This window comes from Ammospiza nelsoni, chromosome 1 (assembly GCF_027579445.1).
Source record: "Ammospiza nelsoni isolate bAmmNel1 chromosome 1, bAmmNel1.pri, whole genome shotgun sequence".
NCBI lineage: Eukaryota > Metazoa > Chordata > Aves > Passeriformes > Passerellidae > Ammospiza > Ammospiza nelsoni.
Window position 1 is genome coordinate 108,242,539 of NC_080633.1, and position 18,789 is coordinate 108,261,327.

General features: G+C 41.4%; 1 protein-coding gene across 3 annotated transcripts in view; it reads right to left on the bottom strand.

Annotated features, from left to right (window-relative positions):
* Nucleotides 1–1,800: 1,800 nt before the first annotated feature.
* The window catches only part of KCTD1 (potassium channel tetramerization domain containing 1), a 69,689-nt gene continuing 52,700 nt past the window's right edge, over nt 1,801–18,789 (bottom strand). For all 3 annotated transcript variants that reach the window (XM_059488839.1, XM_059488856.1, XM_059488848.1), the window contains exons 3-5: nt 8,788–8,932; nt 5,645–5,950; nt 1,801–2,769 (exon numbers count right to left, since the gene is read on the bottom strand). In XM_059488839.1, the coding sequence (XP_059344822.1) occupies nt 2,611–2,769; nt 5,645–5,950; nt 8,788–8,932 (610 nt within the window). In that variant the 3' untranslated portion in view covers nt 1,801–2,610. The remainder of the gene's footprint in view (nt 2,770–5,644; nt 5,951–8,787; nt 8,933–18,789) is intronic.

An 18,789-nucleotide genomic window follows, 5' to 3' on the forward strand; every position in this document is an offset into this window, starting at 1 on the left:
GAACATTTTAAAAACACATGGTTATAAACCTCAATTGCAAACAGGACTAATCTCTTTTGCTCTCTAAAAATCTACAGCCAGCTTATTCCTGCATACATTTTTCATCAGCCATTACTTTGAATATTCATGACCTCTTACTCCATGACCACATTGTAACTGCAGAGACATTTACATTCAGGGTCTCAGAGTTATTTTTGACTCCATCAACAACAAAAGCAGGCTTGGTGAGAGGATGCCCAGCCAGCTGAGGACTTGGAAGGAGCACAGTGATATCTTTAAGGTCATTGACTTGGACAGGTACACGCTGAGCAAGCAAAACCACCAGGAGAGCACAACCTGCTGGCTCTGAGAGCCACATGTTGGAGAGCATCAGAGGCAAAGCTCCTGTGCAGAGGCTGCAGGCAGTGTGGGCCCTGCCAGCACTGGGGGGACACCTTTGGGGCTGCTGATGCAGCAGGCTTGCAGGGTTTGCTTGCCAAGGAGCAGGGAAAGGAGCTGCACCCCTCCCAGCTCCAGCCTGCACAGCAGTCTCTGAAGAATCACATCACCTTGCACTGGGACCCATGGACTCTCAAACCCACGGGGACTGGCATCTTTTTGGACAACACAAATTTCATCACTCCCAACAGTTTGAAGATCTGTTAAAAATATTTATTTCCCTGGGTTTTAGCTTTCCAACTTCTATGCAGACTAACAACCGAATTGTGGGCAGTAAGAGCAAGCATTTGTTTATTTTGTAAGAGGACTTCTTGCTGCTAATTGAAAACAAGCATTTTCAATGAGGCAGCTGTTTCAGTACTGTGAATAGACAGATCAGCATCACATTGAAGATCTAATAACCCACTAATGAACCTTAATTTTTAGAGGCCCCTCCCTCACCCATTTTCACACTTAAGTAATTCCAAACCATTGATATGTGATGCCAGTTATTTAAAGATGTCCTCAGACACATTTTAATAAAAACCAGAAAAAATGTAACTTTTTCTTTTTGTTAGACTATATTGGAACCTTGTTACATGTATCTAACAGTTTCTCTTTTTCTTTCTTAAATAAATAGCAAAGTGTCACTAAAATGAATGGACTGCCAGCACCATTGCGTTGATAGAAATTTCCACACCAGGATGAACACACATATTCTGTAACAGTGCAAAAAAGGAGACTTTGGAGGAAAGGTGGTGGTTGCTGGTGCATCAACCCGTGAGCAGTCTGTGCAGTGGCATTGGGATGTGGTGCCTCTGCAAAATCCTACAGGCCTGGAGCCCGTGCCTGCAGAGGTGGCCCCAAAGAGACTTTGCAAGAGAGCAGCTGGCAGGGCTTCCAATGCAGAACGTGGAATTACTGCCTGCTACCCAGGGACACAGCCGAGGCTGGCCATGTCACTCTCTGACAGAACAACGGCTTGAAATGAGGGAAATGAGCAACCTGAAAACCAAGCAGGCTAACACTCAGCAGGGCAAGGGCTTGGAGAGTCAAAGCTGCCAACTCCTTAATCAAGAGGGAACGATGCAAGGATTCGCTGTTACACTGAAGGTTACAGAACAAGGTGTCATTTTTTCATGGGTTTCCCTGGGCTGAGCTGGTGTTATTTTGATGTCTGACCAACAATTTCTCTTCCAGCTGGGACAGTGCTGAAGGAACAGCAGCCATGTGCACCACACCAGAATATCCCTCAACAGCTTCTGCTGCCTTAAACTCACTCCACCCTGTGCAGGCAGTTCTGCCTGCCCACTGCCTTGCCCCTCTACATGCTGGAGTGCAGTGCGATCCCCCTCTCTGCTTCTGTTGGCTTAAACCAGACCCTTGTTATTTTAAACAGGAGTTTATTGTATTTAATACATTATAAAATTTGAAAAAATTGTAGGAAAGCAGCAGATTCAAACCAGAGCATCTCTACCAAATATTAATTATTCTGGCCCCCTTTGAAAAACACAAAACAAAACAACAAAAAAAACTCATTCAAAAGAAAAGTTAACCTTTCACATCTGTGAGGGCTGACAAAAAGTGTGCGACTTCTGTACAAACTACATTTAAAATTTCAGCTTTCCAATGCAATGGATGGTCGTCTCCTGAACACCTGCCCATCCACCTCTAAAAAAGACAGACATAAACCTCCATATGCAAATAAAGTTGAGTCAAGGTGTGTACACATTAAAAAGTGGCTGGCTGTTTGGCAATGAAAATGGGTGAAGAACAGTCCATGAATCCCCCCCGGCAATGGCTTGTACACCGTTAAGTGGGCCCGGGAAGGGCCTGGAACACTTAATGGCCATCACAGCACCAACCTCATCTACCACATTTTGTCATTGCATTTCCTACCCTTTGACATATACATACATATATATATGTACAGACATACATATACATACATATTTTTTTTATGTGTGTGTGTGTTTTCTTTTATACCTTGAGGTTATTATTATTATCACTACTATTCCAAGTGTTCCCATATGAATTCAGGTGTGGTCTCTATATTTGATATAAATGTGTCTTTTATTCAATTTTAGTTCCAGGACTTGTTTGGAGTCCAAACTGCACATGAAATGTCCCCCTTTTTGTTTTTCCTCTTTGTTTTCCTTTTTTTTTTTTTTTGCATAAAGAAACATGTCCATTTTAGTCCAGAGGCTCTTGCTTTATTCGAATGACAGAGGGTGCACGAGATGTCCTTCTGAGTTCTCGTCTCAGTACGTATTCACTGAATTGGGAAGAGTCCACTCCACCTCCACATGAGCCAACAATCTCAAACCCTCTTTGCTGTAACCTCTCAAGTACCTGCAAAAAGAGGAAACAAACACCAATGTATAAGTAAATTAACAGATTATTTGCAGTGCAATGATAATAACTGCTGTTTTCAAATGGATTCAGTCATGGGGAAAAAAAGTGGTTACACAGCTTAACTGTACTGGATTGATTTCTGCTGACTATGGCCACTGAGCAGAGAAAAAAAATGAAGAAAAATTTATTTTATTTTTTTAGTACTGTCAATAAATCCAGTCTTCTTCTGCCCACAGAAACAGGACTAGAAAAACACATTCTCTGCTTTACAGAATTTACAACACAAAAGGGCAAATACATGATTGCACAGCAGATGCTGAGCAAACACCACAATGAAATGGTGACAGTGTAGATAACAATGGTCATAATTTCAGAAAACCTACCATGATATTTACTAGAGACTTAAAAACCAACTCTTTGTTACTTCTATCATCATCTTCACCTGTTCTAGGCTTCCTTTGCCTTGCCTGTGAAGGTGATTTCCTGGGATTTACCAGAGTCAGCCTGCTAAACCCAAGGAACAGGCTGATGCTCCTGGACCCCAGAGGATGTGGGACCCTCTATTCAGACCTCACAAGGGCTGTGCTGGAATCTGGTGCCTACCATGGCTTCCCCAGCTGTTTCACCAGTTGTGAAACTGGCTTGCATGCATGCTGGGACAACACTGGCAAGCAGAATGGCAGAAGACTGCAAAGGACTAGGGCAGGGGAAGAAGAAAGCTGAGGTTTAAAAATGCTTCAAAGAAGACATGCCACATCTTTACATAAAATGCTTCAGGTTGGCAAATGTCTTTCCAAAGTACTTGAGCATGGCTAACTGCACAGCAGTCATATAAAAAAGGAAGGGATAGGAAAAGAGACCTGGAAACAGTGATCAAAACACATGTGATCTGTAGCTTTTAACAATATATGCCAAAATCCCCTGCCCCTGCCCAAATGTGTCAGTGCAAGCCACTGGAAAAAAGAACAGGAGAACTTGTTCTCCTGAGAAAAAATATGGTGGAAGTAACTCTGGAAACTAGCTCAGCCCTGGACAATCCATTTGGTCTGTACCTCATCCTTCAGGTCTATTGGTAGTCCTTTCCTGTCTCCCATTTTTATTAGTACTGGGAGATACTTATATCCTCCCATTACCAATGTGGGATCATTACACAAGCCTGTACATATTTTGCCACTCTAACTCAGGTTTTTCACATCAGTAAATATGCTTTGTAATTCTTATTTGTGCAACAAAAATGTAAGCATCAGAATAAGTGACAAAGTGCTGAAGGACACAACTGCCTTGATAACTGTCATGTGATATAGCTAAGCAGTCATCCTTGAAACTTCTTTTCAGCTGTAATCTGACATCTAAGGCTGTCCTAAATTTGCATTAATCTCTATGACAAACAATTTTGATGTTTCAGCATGACAGTCAAGGCCAGTAAGAGACAACTGTCCAAGCCTAACTTGAGTTAGATAGGTCTAGATAGGTCTCTCTGGAGCCTTGTGTTAAGTGCTAGCACAGGTGTAGTGCCTGGCCAGCCTTCAGTGTGCCTCAGTGCTTCATCTGGACAAAAAGAGGCTCAGGGGTGACCTTCTAAAACTACCTGAAAAGAGGCTGTAGCAAGGTGGGTGTCAGGCTCTTCTACCAGGAAACCAGCAACAGGTCAAGAGGAAATGGCCTCAAGATGCACCAGGGGGCATTCAGGTTGGGTTGGACATCAGAAAGAATTTCTTCACCATGAGGGTGGTTCAGCATTGGAATGGACTACCCAGGGCAGTGGTGGAGTCACCATCCCTGGAAATATTCAAGAAATGACTGGATGTGGCACTTAGTGCTGTGGTTTAGTTGACATGGTGGTAATTGATCAAAGGCTGAACTTGTTGATCTTGTAGATCTTTTCCAGCCTTAATGACTGTGATTCTCTACCTGGACAGTGGGACCTGGCAGATGAAAAGATGCCAAGCTCAGCTTGCAAGCCTGTTCTGTAAAAGAATTCACCCATGAGCCTGCAGCACTTAGGAGGTGTGTTTAAGTCAAACAGCATCAATTGTGCCATTGATGATTTCACATGGGAAGTGCTGGCTATGCAGGATGTGTTAACTAGGGGCAGGCAGGTGTCTGAGGCTGGTTGCTTTTAACCAACAAAGGATAAAAACATAACAGTAACACTGCAGTTGATTATAATTATTCCAGGAATTATCTGCATTTGTCTCCCAGATTTTTTCTTATCCCTTATCCATTTTATAACATCTACTGATTTTAGACATTGCTAAATTGCATCATAGAATACTTTGAGTTTAAAGGAACCTTTAAAAATCATCAAGTTCAACCCCTCTGCAATGAGGAGAGACATCTATAACTAAATCAGGCTGCTCAGAGCCCTGTCCAGCCTGACCCTTGAATATTTCCATGGATGGGGCATCCACCACCTCTCTGGGCAATCTGTTCCAGTGTTTCATGACCCTCACTGAAAAATTTTCCTCCTTTCATCTAGTAAAAACCTACCCTATTTTAGTTTAAATCATTATCCCTTGTCCTATCAATTGGAACAGGTCTCTACTATGCTATAAAAAATCAGGAAAAAACACTGGAAGTGCAAGTGAAGGGTTTTCCCTATGATCACGGAAAATTCTAACACTACTGTAGTTTGTTTGCAAAGAGATTTGAATTGATACATAAATTAAATGGAGATACATGAATTAAGTGGATTAAATGGTGATACATTAATTAAATGGAGAAAGACAACTCGACACACAGAAGTTAAGTAACTTGCTCAAAGCCTCCAGCTGATTCTGCTCACCAAAACGCTCCAGTGACATGGAACAGGGTCAGCCCCTGGCACCTGGCCAGCAGCTCCCTTTCAAAAACTGCCCGTGTGACGTCTTACCTGAACTGAGTTGAGGTGACAGTATCCGTTCAGCGGGAAGCGGATGACGTGTGTGGAGTCGTGGTTCCAGCCGGCGTTGACAGAGTTACACATCACATCCCCGATCTCCGGGAACACCTCCTCTATCAATGACTTATCTCCACTCAGCGTAATCCTCTCGCCGAGATCTGGGGCCACTCGCACCACCAGGCACTCGCAGGACTTTGAGAAGCGGCCGCTCTCCCGGTCCTGTTTCCACCGTTCCATCTCTCCTAGCATGGGCTGAAGCTGGAAATACTTTGCTTCTTCATATAACAAGCTGTAGTCCTGAAAGACACACACATTAAGAGAGGCATTGCTAATGTGGTGCTTAAGGTAGATGGATATTCAGGCCGACGCTGCTCTAGGTTTGGAACCCTTTGGACAGAGCTCCTCATGACTGTGTAGGAAGGTGTAATAAAGTAACAGTGCAAGCAAAAAATAACCATCAGCTCTCGGGGGTCTCTGTGGTCACAATGACCCCGAGATATGTTAGTCTCTTTGCCCAGCCTGGCAGCTGAAGAAGGAGTCAGGATTCTTCTGTTTTTGTTCTCAAGGTTGTTTATTATTTCTTATCTATAACACTCTTTCTCCGACCTGCTGAGGTCTGTCTGGCAGGTTGGGTTGAGGCACACTGACTGCCTTCAAAGGTGGTGTTCTCTTTTATACTAAAAACTACATGTCCATTATTTACAATAATTTCCAAATACCGATCACCTATGTTAGACAGTGTGTTTCTACTCTAAACCAATCTAAAAGTGTCAACATCACCCAGAAGATGGAGGCTAAGAAGAAGAAGGAAGAAGGACAAGGCACGCCCAAATCCCTCCATCTTGGCTTCTGAACCCACAGTCTAAAAACTCAAAATTCTACATTTTCACCCTGTGATAAATTCACTAACACTCTATTCAAACTCTTGTGGCTTGCACATCTTCATACAAAGTTGGTAATTGTTTTTTCCAAGGGCTAAAATCGAAGGCACAGGTGTTTTTGACTCTGTGCCAAGGTTTCCAAGCCCCCTGTCAGGGTTTCAAGTCCTCCAGGGCAGCCAGAGAAATTTCCCAGATTCCAACAATCAGCTACTCGGAACACAATGAGTATAGCAGCACTTGCAAAAGTAAGGCTATGCTTGCTCAACTCCCTTCTGCAAAAAAAAAAAAAAAATCCCACTTTTCCCCATATTTCATCCCCACAGTGATGTCATATAATAATGATCTCATTGAACAGATGGAACAGAATTCAATCAGGATTCAGAAAATTCATCACTAGGATCCATTGTGTCTTACAGCAATACTAGCAGGCATTATAACAGGTATAAGAATGTAAATGAGGAAGCCTGCAATGTTTGTTAGTGTAAAATGATTCAGATATTTGCATAATGTTTGCACATATTAGTGCATTTTAAAAATTAAGTATTTTTTAATACTTCCCTATTTTGCCACTAGTATTGTTTACTACATCATCTCAAATGCCAGAGCAGAGGGAATGCATTTATAGGCATAGCCACTGCAGAAGTAATTTAGAACTGATGATGTGGAGTCTGCCTACTGCCATTTTTTAAATTTAAAAAATGTTTTTAAAAAATCTTATTTTTCTAGGTGTAAGAGCATAAAACCATTTGGAAAATATTTATACAGAGAAAAGAGATACATAAGAATTAGGGATGAGAGAGAAACAGAATGACAAGAGAAGCCTGGTAACAGTCAGTATGGTCCTGAATTTGAACTAGAAACCAAATATTTGATGAGGACACCTAAATCACGGTAAAAATACTAAATACTGCTTACACTTATTGTGTAACAAAAAAAAAGTAATGTAACACATATATTTCTAAGAAACAAGAAACCCTGTTCATTTTAATCACTGTTTTTTTTGTACACCTTAAAGCATAACTGGGGAGGACACCCCTTTGAACATCACAGTTGGGTGAACTTGCCAGGAATTACATTTTTAATTTCAACACAGCTACAGTATATTTATGTGTTTAAAAAGCTCTACATATGTAATTTCTTAATACTGCATGAAAGGTGGCTTTTCCTTTTTCTATATTTCTGATTACCTGCAGGAGAAGTGCCGAGAGCAGCACAAAGCCATGCTAAGGCTTCAAAAGAAGGAAGTGATGCTTATCTGTTTTCTCCAAACTCCACATTATTCAGGGAGATCTGCCCTTGTCACTAGGGGAGTAGCAAGGATGTGTCTACAGCAGATGATTCAAAGCTTGCTGAAATACAGCTCTTGAACTCAGCCTCACACCTGTTATGCCCAAATGCCTGAAAAACCGTCTCAGCTAGGAGGGGAAAAGGACTGAATACCAGTCCTGCTGCTCTATCCCTGCTTCATCACCCATCACCTCTCCTGTCCAATCCCAACTGCTGCATTTCCTGCAGTGAACCAGGTGGTCATGAAGTGAAGGTAAGGATCTGTTCCGACTGAAGACCCCATATATATACCCTCATACCTACTAGCAGATAAACATCGCATGGATTCTGAGGCTCTGCCTCTGTAAGCTTTGTCTGACATTGAAATACCACTAATTCAATTTGTTACTAAAAACTAAAAAAAAAAAAACCTAAAAAAAAAGCAAGCACTTTATTCAAGTTTAAATAATAAACATAGAACAATTCATTCCTGACTAAAACTCCAAAATTAAATTTGCAGTACGCATTCAAGACATTACCATGTGTGCAGTTTATTTTGTCAATATTGTGATTCACACACCATTTTCTGAATTTCAGTGTGGGAGTGGAAACTGGAGCTGCTGCAATCATTGGGGAAGCATAAAATTGGATGAAAGGACAAATAATCAGTAAAGCTCATGAGCAGTCAGTTGCAGATTGTCACTTCTGTTTCCAGGAGTATGGTACAACATTTAATTTCCCTGGGTCAAATCTGGCAAGGTTGCTTTATTACCACTATAGCCAGGAGGGGAAAGTTTAATATTGATGCCACTCTAGGAAAGGAAGACACCACTTTAGCAACCCCATTCTTACTTTTGCCATGTACCTGAAATCAAACACCATACCCTGCAAGTCCACCTTCCTTATCCAGGCCTCTCTTTTGACTACACACCAGATACTTGCTTTACCAAGGTGCATGCAAAACACCCAAGTCCCTTGAAATCTCACCTTGAAATCATCAGGAATGAGGAGTTTTGATGTCCTTAAGAAATTCAAGATATATCTGAACATCTGCCCATCTCTGTCGATGAAATAATGCTGCTTGAGACTGTCGAGGACAATGGGCTCTGTGCCATCGAAAAGCCGGCCAATTCTGGAGAGGAAACAAGAGACAAGGAGCACAGTCAGACCAAGCTCTGCTCAAGAGCTGCTCAAATAGCCCAGCACTACAAAACCCTCCCATGCACACTTCACTGAAGCAGCTCTGTGGCTTTGTTTCATTAGAAAAGGGCTGGTTTCAAACCACTGTGTAAGCCACATATTTTCTAGCATAGCCTCATTAAGTTCCAAGCAGCACAGCTGGGGAGGTGGAAGGGAAGAAGCCAGGCCAGCAGCCTCTCCCACTCACCTCACTGCCCCAATCTGTATCTCATAAGATGACAATGACTCAATTATTTTGGACACCTCTTTTGATAGTCCCCTTCAGCACAGCCCATCCCCTCTAGATGCTCCAACGCCCTGAACTGACTCATTCTGTTTTATAGAGCACTTAGGAAACCCGATTTAGTTTGGATTGCATAGGGAACTTGATTTAGTTTGGATTTAGTTTGGAAACTGTACCTGGGGAATAGTTTGGCTTGGTTCTTTGCTTAGTTTTCACTTGTTTTTAAACTCAGGTCACTTTTTGGATACTATTTACTGCAACCAACATTAGGGCAGGCACAGCTAAGGTGAGGGGCAGCACATAGTGGTAATGTAAAGATGGGGGTGCAGAGTTGATAACATTTCAATGTGAGGTAATTCTTTAATGTAAAAGTTAAGTTCTTGTGGCAGGTATCAAGCAGAACACCCAAATAATACAGAAAAATGTCTCAGCTTTTAGACAACACCCATTGACCACCAGAACCACACAGCCACTTAGAGAGCCTCCTCTTGGCAACAGGTCTTGCAACATCAACCACTGAGTACACATACATTTCTGCATGTGGGCCTCCCAAACCAGCTTTAGTTAGAGCAATAGGAAGGGCTGAAAAAGCCAAACAAAACCCTCAGAGTGACACCAAATAGATGTTTTGTTACTGCACTGGGGCATTTGCAAAACATTCCTGAGTCACTGATGGTTTCCCAATGAAATGAGCAGGAGTGACTGGCAGGTCTGATTTTGTGTGCCTGTTCACATGTCTGTAGTGCAATGTGGAAGCACTTTTTGTCAACAAACAGTCACAGCACACTGTTTTTGTTTTGTTTTAAAAGCAGTGAATAAACAACAAACCCCCACTACCAGCAATAAAAAAAAGCCACCAAATACTCAGAGGTGATCAGCCCTCCTGGCTGCACAAAGCACCCCAGGCTGAGATGCCCCATCCAGTGGCCAGCAGAAGGGGATATCCAGAAGGGATTCAAGAGGCAAAAGTCAGAAGTGGCTCCCAAGGAGGGGGAGGCAGCAGGGCTTGCAGCAGGGCCTCAGGGAACTGCAGAGGGCAGGGCTCCAGGCAACCATACACTGTGTTGCATCAACAGCCAAATATCCTCCCTTTGAAAATGGCACAGGCAGCCCAAATTGAGTTTGGAACAATGTCTGTGCCTGGAGCAGGTATATATATATACGTTGTGAACAGAATACAAATCTCATCTATAGCTTCTCACCAGCTGGGAGGAGACCAGAAAACAAATAAAACTCCATTAACCCCAGCTGGCCATTTACAATTCTGTAATAAATGCATGAACCAATTCAAGTTGCATGAAATCTGTAACATATAACAAATTAAATATATTTTGCATCATGAGCAGGTACAGAACACTTTTTTTTCAAAGCCATCCCTTGAACTATTCGAGCTTTCTTCCTCAAAGACTTGTTACTGCCTGCCCTGCTGCTCAAAAGCTGCGACAGCCCATATAACACAGGCTCCTGTTCACGTGGTGTATGAGCCACATTTTATGTCTAATATGGAAGTACTCGGCATTTAGAATTAATTTTCCCCCATACTCAAGCATGTCATCTTCAAATTTATCATGGAATTCACACACAAAACATGTATTTGGCCAAGTCAGTCATTACTGAAATGTATAATTGTAATTGGTTTCTGCAGCATTTTCCTAGTTCTAAATTACTTATATAATTACATATTTTAAACCTCTAGGCTTTTTGTCTCCATTTTATTAATTGTTTAGAGAAGAGCAAGATAGTATCAGAGGACGGAGCCTTCAGACAAAACCATAATGCTGAGGAGAGTGCTAAGCCACTGGGAGTGCTACCTGGGACCTGAATGGCTTTGGGAATGGACTGGAAGTGTTAACAGAAAGCGCTGCCTCGGTGCTCTGCTGCTCTGCAGCAGCAACAGCAGCAGCAGCAGCAAAATCCCAGGAACTGCAAAGTCCCAACTCCCTCCTGACTCCCCTCCCAGGATCACTCTGCAATACACTTTCACATATTAAAACAGCTTTGGAAGGGTAGACCCCCAGCAGAGACTTCTGTAAAGAAAATATTTTTTTTTTCCTTTTCAGATGGAAAAATGCAGATTACAGCATCCTTCATGTGGCCTTCAAGGAAAAAACCTGAGGTACGATGGGATCCAAATCTGGTGACATGGTCCTGGTTCCTAATCTGCATTTGCTACATCCATCAGGAGAGGAGACTGGGCTATGCCAGGATCTAGGGAACAACCAGCATCCTCACCTTCCAGCATCCTCACCAGGAACTCCTGTGTTCCCAGGGGCACAGTGGGAAGCACTCTCTCATGCCTCCCCTGTCACCTCCTCTGTACAATACAATTTGATCACCATCCTTCCTGCCACCCAAAGCTTTGCTGGCACTCCTGCTGGGTCTCACACTGGGATTATACATGCTTAAGAGACACCAGTTTGCTAGCACAAGAAAGGACTGGTAAGTCATTGCAATTTCACTTCCCAAGAAAACCTGAAAGATGTTTTTCCCCATCTTCTTCTTGACAATGTTGGCTGATGACTGGCAAAGACACCTTTCTGTTTTAAATGACAAATACATAACAGCTGAATGGAGTTTCGAGACAGGAGAGCACTTTGAAGGAGGCTTGCAAAATAAGATGATAATTATATGCAGAATTAGCCAAATATCAAGGGTAAAGGATAAGAAACTGTAGTCCATTTACAAGAAAATGTGCTTCTGAAATATTTAATTAAAACTAACAGGCAGGAATTTTCCATATATCAGGAAAATTAACGTCCCATGGGTTGAAAGTGTGACCTCCAATGTGTAATAATTAATGTCTGTGGCTTCATTCCTTTATTCATCATATTCCACTGTCAGAAATCGAATGCTTCAAGGGTTGAAAATATAACCAGTGGAAAACCCTGCTTCCATGTGAGAATTTGGTTTTACTTAAAGGACACAAACTAGGTATAGCTACAAGCCCTCGTTTACTGGAGAAAAAACAACAAGGAATGGAAAATATAATTGTTTTAATTCCATAAAATACTACAGAGATGGATGTTCCCACACATCAGCACTCCTGTAACAGCATTTCTATACCAAAAAACTAGCACAGGAAGATGATTGCTTGTAGGATTTCTCAATTTCTTCAGAAAAAAGTCCTACTTGTCAAGCATAAAAATATACTGTCTGCAGCAGAACTGTATACATAGTGTGCTTATAGCCTTGATCTCTCGTTGTATAAATATTTAAATATATTATTATTATTATACACATAAAGAGAAAAGACTTCACTTTAGTATATTCTGCCTCAGCTGGAAATGTGGGAAAGCAGCAATAATTAGGAACAAGATGCCCAGTAGTAATTAAACGAGTCAATTATTGCAAAACTCTCTTAATGCCAAGAAAAAATGACAGAGTTCTACCAAGTGTTTTACTGGCTTCACTGGACAGAGCTAAAATTCTTCATTTCTGTAATCAAAAGGATCCAATGAACATGGAAAAGCTGCAAGCCTTGATGTTTACAAACATGCAGAATATTACATTACTTTCAAACTAAGGTAAAAATAAACATTTCTCCTCTGAGAAAATACAGGTTTCTTATAATTGAATATATTCAGCATATAATTTCTTCTATTAACATCTTTATCAGAGGACACTACAAACTAACTGAAAATATTTTGCAATACACTACTTTCAACAGTTCTGAGCTGTCAGAGTTCTGTGCGCCCACGTCTTTCACAGAACAAGAAAAAGGGAGGAAAAGTGGTGAGAAGTCCTTTTTTTAACCCATCAGAGGGGGCTGTGCAGCAGGAGGAGCAGCAGTGGTGCCCTGGAACCTGCAACCCCACACTAATGGCAAGGCAAGTAACTGTCTGGATTTCACTGAGGGAGGATATTCAGCAGCTAGCAAAGAGCAAAATACTCATGAAAACACATTTCTTTCCCTCTAATGATGAATCACATGACAAAGTAAATGTATTTTATTTGAAATCTTACTCATCTGGTTGGAGCCACTGCAGCAAAGGGATTGGAAGTTTGGTCCTTAAAAGTTAAGTGCAAGTTTTATTTTCACATCATTATATTTATGTGGCTAATGGGAATGCTTATTTAACACTCTGGAGTGTGAGGAGAGTGAGTTGTAACGAGCTTTTACTTTTTTTTTCCTCTGCAACTTTTTAGTTCGAGCCATCCTTATTAATTTCTTTTCATTTTCTTTTACTGAGTGCTCAAAGGCAATTTGCATAAGAGTCCATTATAAATGAGATCTGTTTAATGGTATGCTCATCTCATGGCTATTTAATTTTACTTCCTCATATGTCTAAATTATATAATTTTGCACTGTCCCCTAGCAGCTAGTACAGTTGAAGTGGTGTCCATGCCAGTGAGAAATGTTATCCTACCCAAGTGGAGAATTATGAGTTCCTATTCTTTTTTTCCAGAGAACCACTTTGACAGTATCAACCTGCTTTTATTTTTTGAATAACTCACATAATTTGGATCCACAGAGACTGAATACATAGCAACCTTTATAATTCTGCATAACAAAAGTTGGCTCATAAACATAACAGAATACATTTGCAATTTTCAGGAACATATATTACGAAAACCACATTTTAACCAAATACCCTGTTGTAATCTCTTGCTCTCAGTGCTATTATAATTTGTTCTTATCTTTTTCTTCTTACATTTAATTTAAGGTTTCATGTCCATGAGTCTCAAGAATTTCTTGGCACATACAGTTCCTACATTATGAGAAGATGGATTAATACAAATAATTATAAAGCAAAGGTAACAGGGGAAAAATGCATTAAAACCTAAAAGCTCATTAAACCTTCTATAGAAAAAGTATTTATATAGGATCCAAAATTACAGAGAAGAAGAATGTACGGGAAGAAGTATTTAAACACCAGTTCTTACAAGATGTTAAAAAAAAAAGTTACATGGCATTTTAAAGAGCCAGATAAATGCCAAATCCTGAGTAAAAGGATGTCAGACCTTTGTAGAAATATTTGCTAAAGATTAAGGAACTGAATCATTTACATGAAGAAGATTTCAAACATCTTAAGATTGTTACTTCAGCATGACAGTAAAAGAAAAGGTGGGGACAAGCTCAGAGGGCTCATAAGGCATTTAGAAGGAAGTGAGATAGACAAAAAATGGTGAATAATCTTAAAGGCAGAGCAAAGTATGCGAAGAGCAGATGGGAAGGATCTGAAATGATGAGTGACAGGGTATCATCAGGGAACACACTAGAGACAAAAAAAACCCCAAAAAAACAAACAACTAAGAAAAAAGAGAGAAACATGGGATTTGCTACAACCTGCCTGATCAGAGGGAGCATCAGGAGCAGAGATGAAAGCCAATCAGACATATTACAAAATGAACTAATAGCTGCTGGATCTAATCCAGATGGACAAACTGACACATTAACTGGAAAAGTATGAATTGCACAACATGGTGTAGTCATGTTGCAGGAATGCTACTGACACGAGAGCAAACTACGTCTGTCTACGCCACAGATGAGTGTGGAGAATGAGAGACAGGTATGGAAATGACAGCGGAACAAACGTGGACACATGGGTCACTGCAAACACAGGGGTGCATTAAAAAATGGATGGCCAAGGATCCACAAGTCAATAGAAACACCCTAACCTCTGTTTGCCCGAAACAGAAATTTTTCCAAAAGAAACTAAAAGCTGTATTTTCCCTCCTAAAGAGGTGACCTAGCCACCTAGGAGTTTCACACCAGAACTAATGATTACACCATGAAATAGAGCTAATACAGCAACTCCCCTGGTGCACAGAACATACTGGTGGGCTGACAGTCACCCTGGTGGGTGTAGGGTGCTCAAATGTTCCACAGAAGTCAGTCCAAAAATGTAGCCTCTGTCACTGGCGTCCCTCGGGATGTTCAAACCCTCATTCCCAAACCATGGAATCAGGACCATCATCTGCCCAGACACAAAGGGCACTGGTAGAAATGCTGACATTTCAGAACAGAAAGGAGTAAATGGTTGGGATGGGATCTTGAGAGCTGTTGGCTCATGACCAGAGAACAGTATTTGCAGGTAGATGGAAACCATCTCCCACATTGCAAGATGGTAACAAGGGTGAGACCAGGAAAGCACTACCCCAGACCATGGATGGGCCAGGGAGTTTCTGTTTACCATATTCCTTCTCTCTCTGCTCTGGTGAACCAGGGAGATGCAGAACTGATAAGAGGAACAGGCTGAAACCCTAATCTGCATTTTTTCACACAAGGCTGGGCAGGTAAGTGTTTTAAAAGCAATTTCAATACTGTGTCAGCCAAATCTCCTGGATCTTTAGGCTGCATTACAGGCTTCATATGTGGTTGAGAGGGGTCTATCCACTGCTCACCAGTTGTTTTCCCACCCCAAACCACGATCTTTATACCACAAACCCCATCACTTTTAAGAAAGTGAGGTTCCTCCATCTGACAGACACTTCCCAAGACATGTACAGACCATTCACTTAAGAGCTGGACTTGATGATCCTTGTGGATCCATTCCAATTCAGAATATCCTGTGACTGAATACATCCCTGATCCTCACAGTTTTGCTTGCCTTCAGATACCAACACACCTTCAAGTACTTTTGCTACCATACAGATACATCTCCAGAAAACTTAAGCCTTGCAATCCCCAATTTGGGGGATTGCTTGTCTGTTTCTTCAGCCAAGCCACAGACTGGTGCCACAGCCCCTCTGTTCCTCTAGGACTTTGAGACACTTCTGGGAGCAGCCAGCACCCTGAGTGACCCACCTGCCAAATCTTGGAGACTCAGAGCAGGGCAGGAGGCTGCAGATGCCTGCCATCATCCCTCTCATCACAGAGGGCAATTCACTCAAGGTATTTGTGAGGACATCAGGCAATAAGGAGCTACACACATGGGCTTCCCTGCACACCCAGAGACCATAGCCACAGCTTGAGCACCAGGATTTTAACCTTTTAAAATGCCATCTCTACTATTCTGTCTTTTCAGGCTTGTCCATGCACTGGATATAACAGTGAAGAAGAAGAAGAAGAAGAAGAAGAAGAAGAACAGTCTACAAGCCTTTTAAGCCCCACATCTCCTACAGTGTTTGGTATCTTGCAAATAAGTCCTTAAACAACTTTCTAGTTTTCCAGAGCATATCAAAACCACTTTTCCTAAAATTACTTAAACCAATGAAATGTTAAATCAATTATTCATGCAAATACTTTTGCCATCTCTGTTTTTTGTAACCAAGTTTTCTTGGCAATGATAACATTTCACAGAAAAAATTAACAAATACTCTCTTTGCTTGCCAAGATGATTTTACTAAGCTTGAATCCGATTTCATTGAGGTATGTTATTTGTTTTATCTTGAGGGAAGCTGCCTATTAAGTTAGTAGCAACCGTGTCCTTTTGCTTGTGATATGGTTATTACTGAGCTATCAGGAGTACCTTTAAGTTATTAGAGTGCAATGGCAAATTAAGTACTTTGCGTCATAATTAGCTAATAACTTTTGAATTATATTTTAATCATGTTTAAGATGGCCAGGTTGGCTGTGAGTGCAGATAATGGAGGATAGGAGCAGAACAGGAGTGTTTATCATTCAATACCAAAAGCCAGAAAGTAGGTAAACTGGTGGATGCACAACATCCCAAAGGCCATTATAATCTATATATTCAGAACACTGAGCTCTTCACAGGCAGCAATGTAAAAAAGTAGAACTTGTGTCTTAGGATCACATTTAAGTAAAAAGCAAAAAATATATCAGTTTCAACTCAGCCTCCTTTGAGCCTGTGAACTTTTTGTTTTTTAATAAAATGATGGTTAACAGTACCCATCCTCAAATCACTGTTGATAAACCTGTTCATGCAGACTCCATGAACAGAGGACACCATTAAAGCAGCTTGGAAAAAACTACAAGAGCCATTTCCCTTTCAAAACTCAGGATCAAGAAAAACCAAACAACCAACAAAAAACCTTCTCAGAATAGGGGAAATCCTTTGATGTATTCCTTTGTACATCAAGTTTGCCCCTCAGCTTTCATGAATTTCATTCAAACCACCACTAGTTCTCAGTATTTCCTCTGTATCCTTGAGAAGACTCAGCATCAAAATTCCACATACAAATCACTGGAAATCAGGAAGCACTCCAAGTTTCTCCATGAAATGCCTTAGAAAAGTAATGGCAGAACAAGTTCTGGATCCAAACCCAATAGAGATCCCACTACAGCATGTATATGATTTGTAGAAACAGTAAGGGGTTGCTAATTCTGCCACTTTCCAGGATGTTACTTTGAGAACCTGCCATCACTCTCACATGCCTGGAACCTCTTTCTGTATAAATTGCAAACACGGCAATGAAACCATAATGAATTAAGCTTTCCAAGATCTTCCCAACTATGACTACTTAGGCAGAAATCACATCTATGTTGTTTTGTTAACTGCTGCCTTCTCTAAGAGAAAGGACAGTGCGTTTCCATAGACAAGACAAGAATACACTTGCCTTCCCCTTTGCAAGAGTTGCACAAGACCCTTCTTCATTGCAGCCCATAAAAGCAGGAGACTGCACAATTAACCTCTGTGTGCTCTGTGGGGGATTCTACAGGAACTGCTTCCTGAGAGAGAGAAAGAGGCCACCACTGCATTAAAGCCTAAGTAAAAGCTTCCCATTAATGAATAAAATTCAGAGAGACAAAGCGCTTCTAAAACTTTTACATGTCTGTGTCTTAACTATGTTTGTGCCTGTGTCCCAAGAAAACACCACCCTCCAGAGCCCAGAATGAAGCAATGAAGTATTCCCAAACATCCTCACTTTTCTGCTTTCAATAAATACCCATGAAAGTCACACACAAACTTTGTAACATCCTTTGTAAGTGTGGTTCACACAGAGAACAACAATTTGCTGCTGTTAGTTTGGGCAGCAGAAGCCTGTAAAACACATTACCAGGTCCCAGCCCTGCTGCTGAGCTAGGGCTTGGACTGTCAGAAGACAAATTTGCCAGGGAATGTGGAAAAGATGTTCAGTCTGATTTTTACAATCCCTACACAAACAGACAATGGAGAAAAAAATGCATGTACAAAGAACAATATTAAGTTAGTCAAAACAAGCTTCACAAGTTAAGGTACGTCAGATATTAGAGATGCTCCTGCAAGTCACATTTGCAAACCTCCCTTTGTGTGAAGGATTTCAGACTTTGGATTTTAATGATCCACTCTTTTCTCACAGCACCCTAACTTGGCACCCAAGCCAGGCAGAAGCCAGGGTTGTACAGCCTAGCAGGCTGTTGCCTATGGGACCCCTGCTTCATCTGCTGGAGCTCTAATGGATGAGGAAGGGGCTGCAGGAAGGGAAAATGGGTAAGGTACATGGGGGCTGACCTAGAAAAAGGGACTCTGTCCAAGCATTTCCTCTGTGATGCTACCACTAAGCACACCTGCCCTAATTTTTAAGCTCGTTTGAGTGAAGCAAGAAGGGACCAGACTAAGGAACATTGTGAAGAAAACACACAAGAATGACTCTTCAGAACAGGGCTCAAGTAATATGCAGAGAATACAGCCCAAAGGACACATGCTGAACAGAGGAGGAACAGGAGATGCTGATGACAT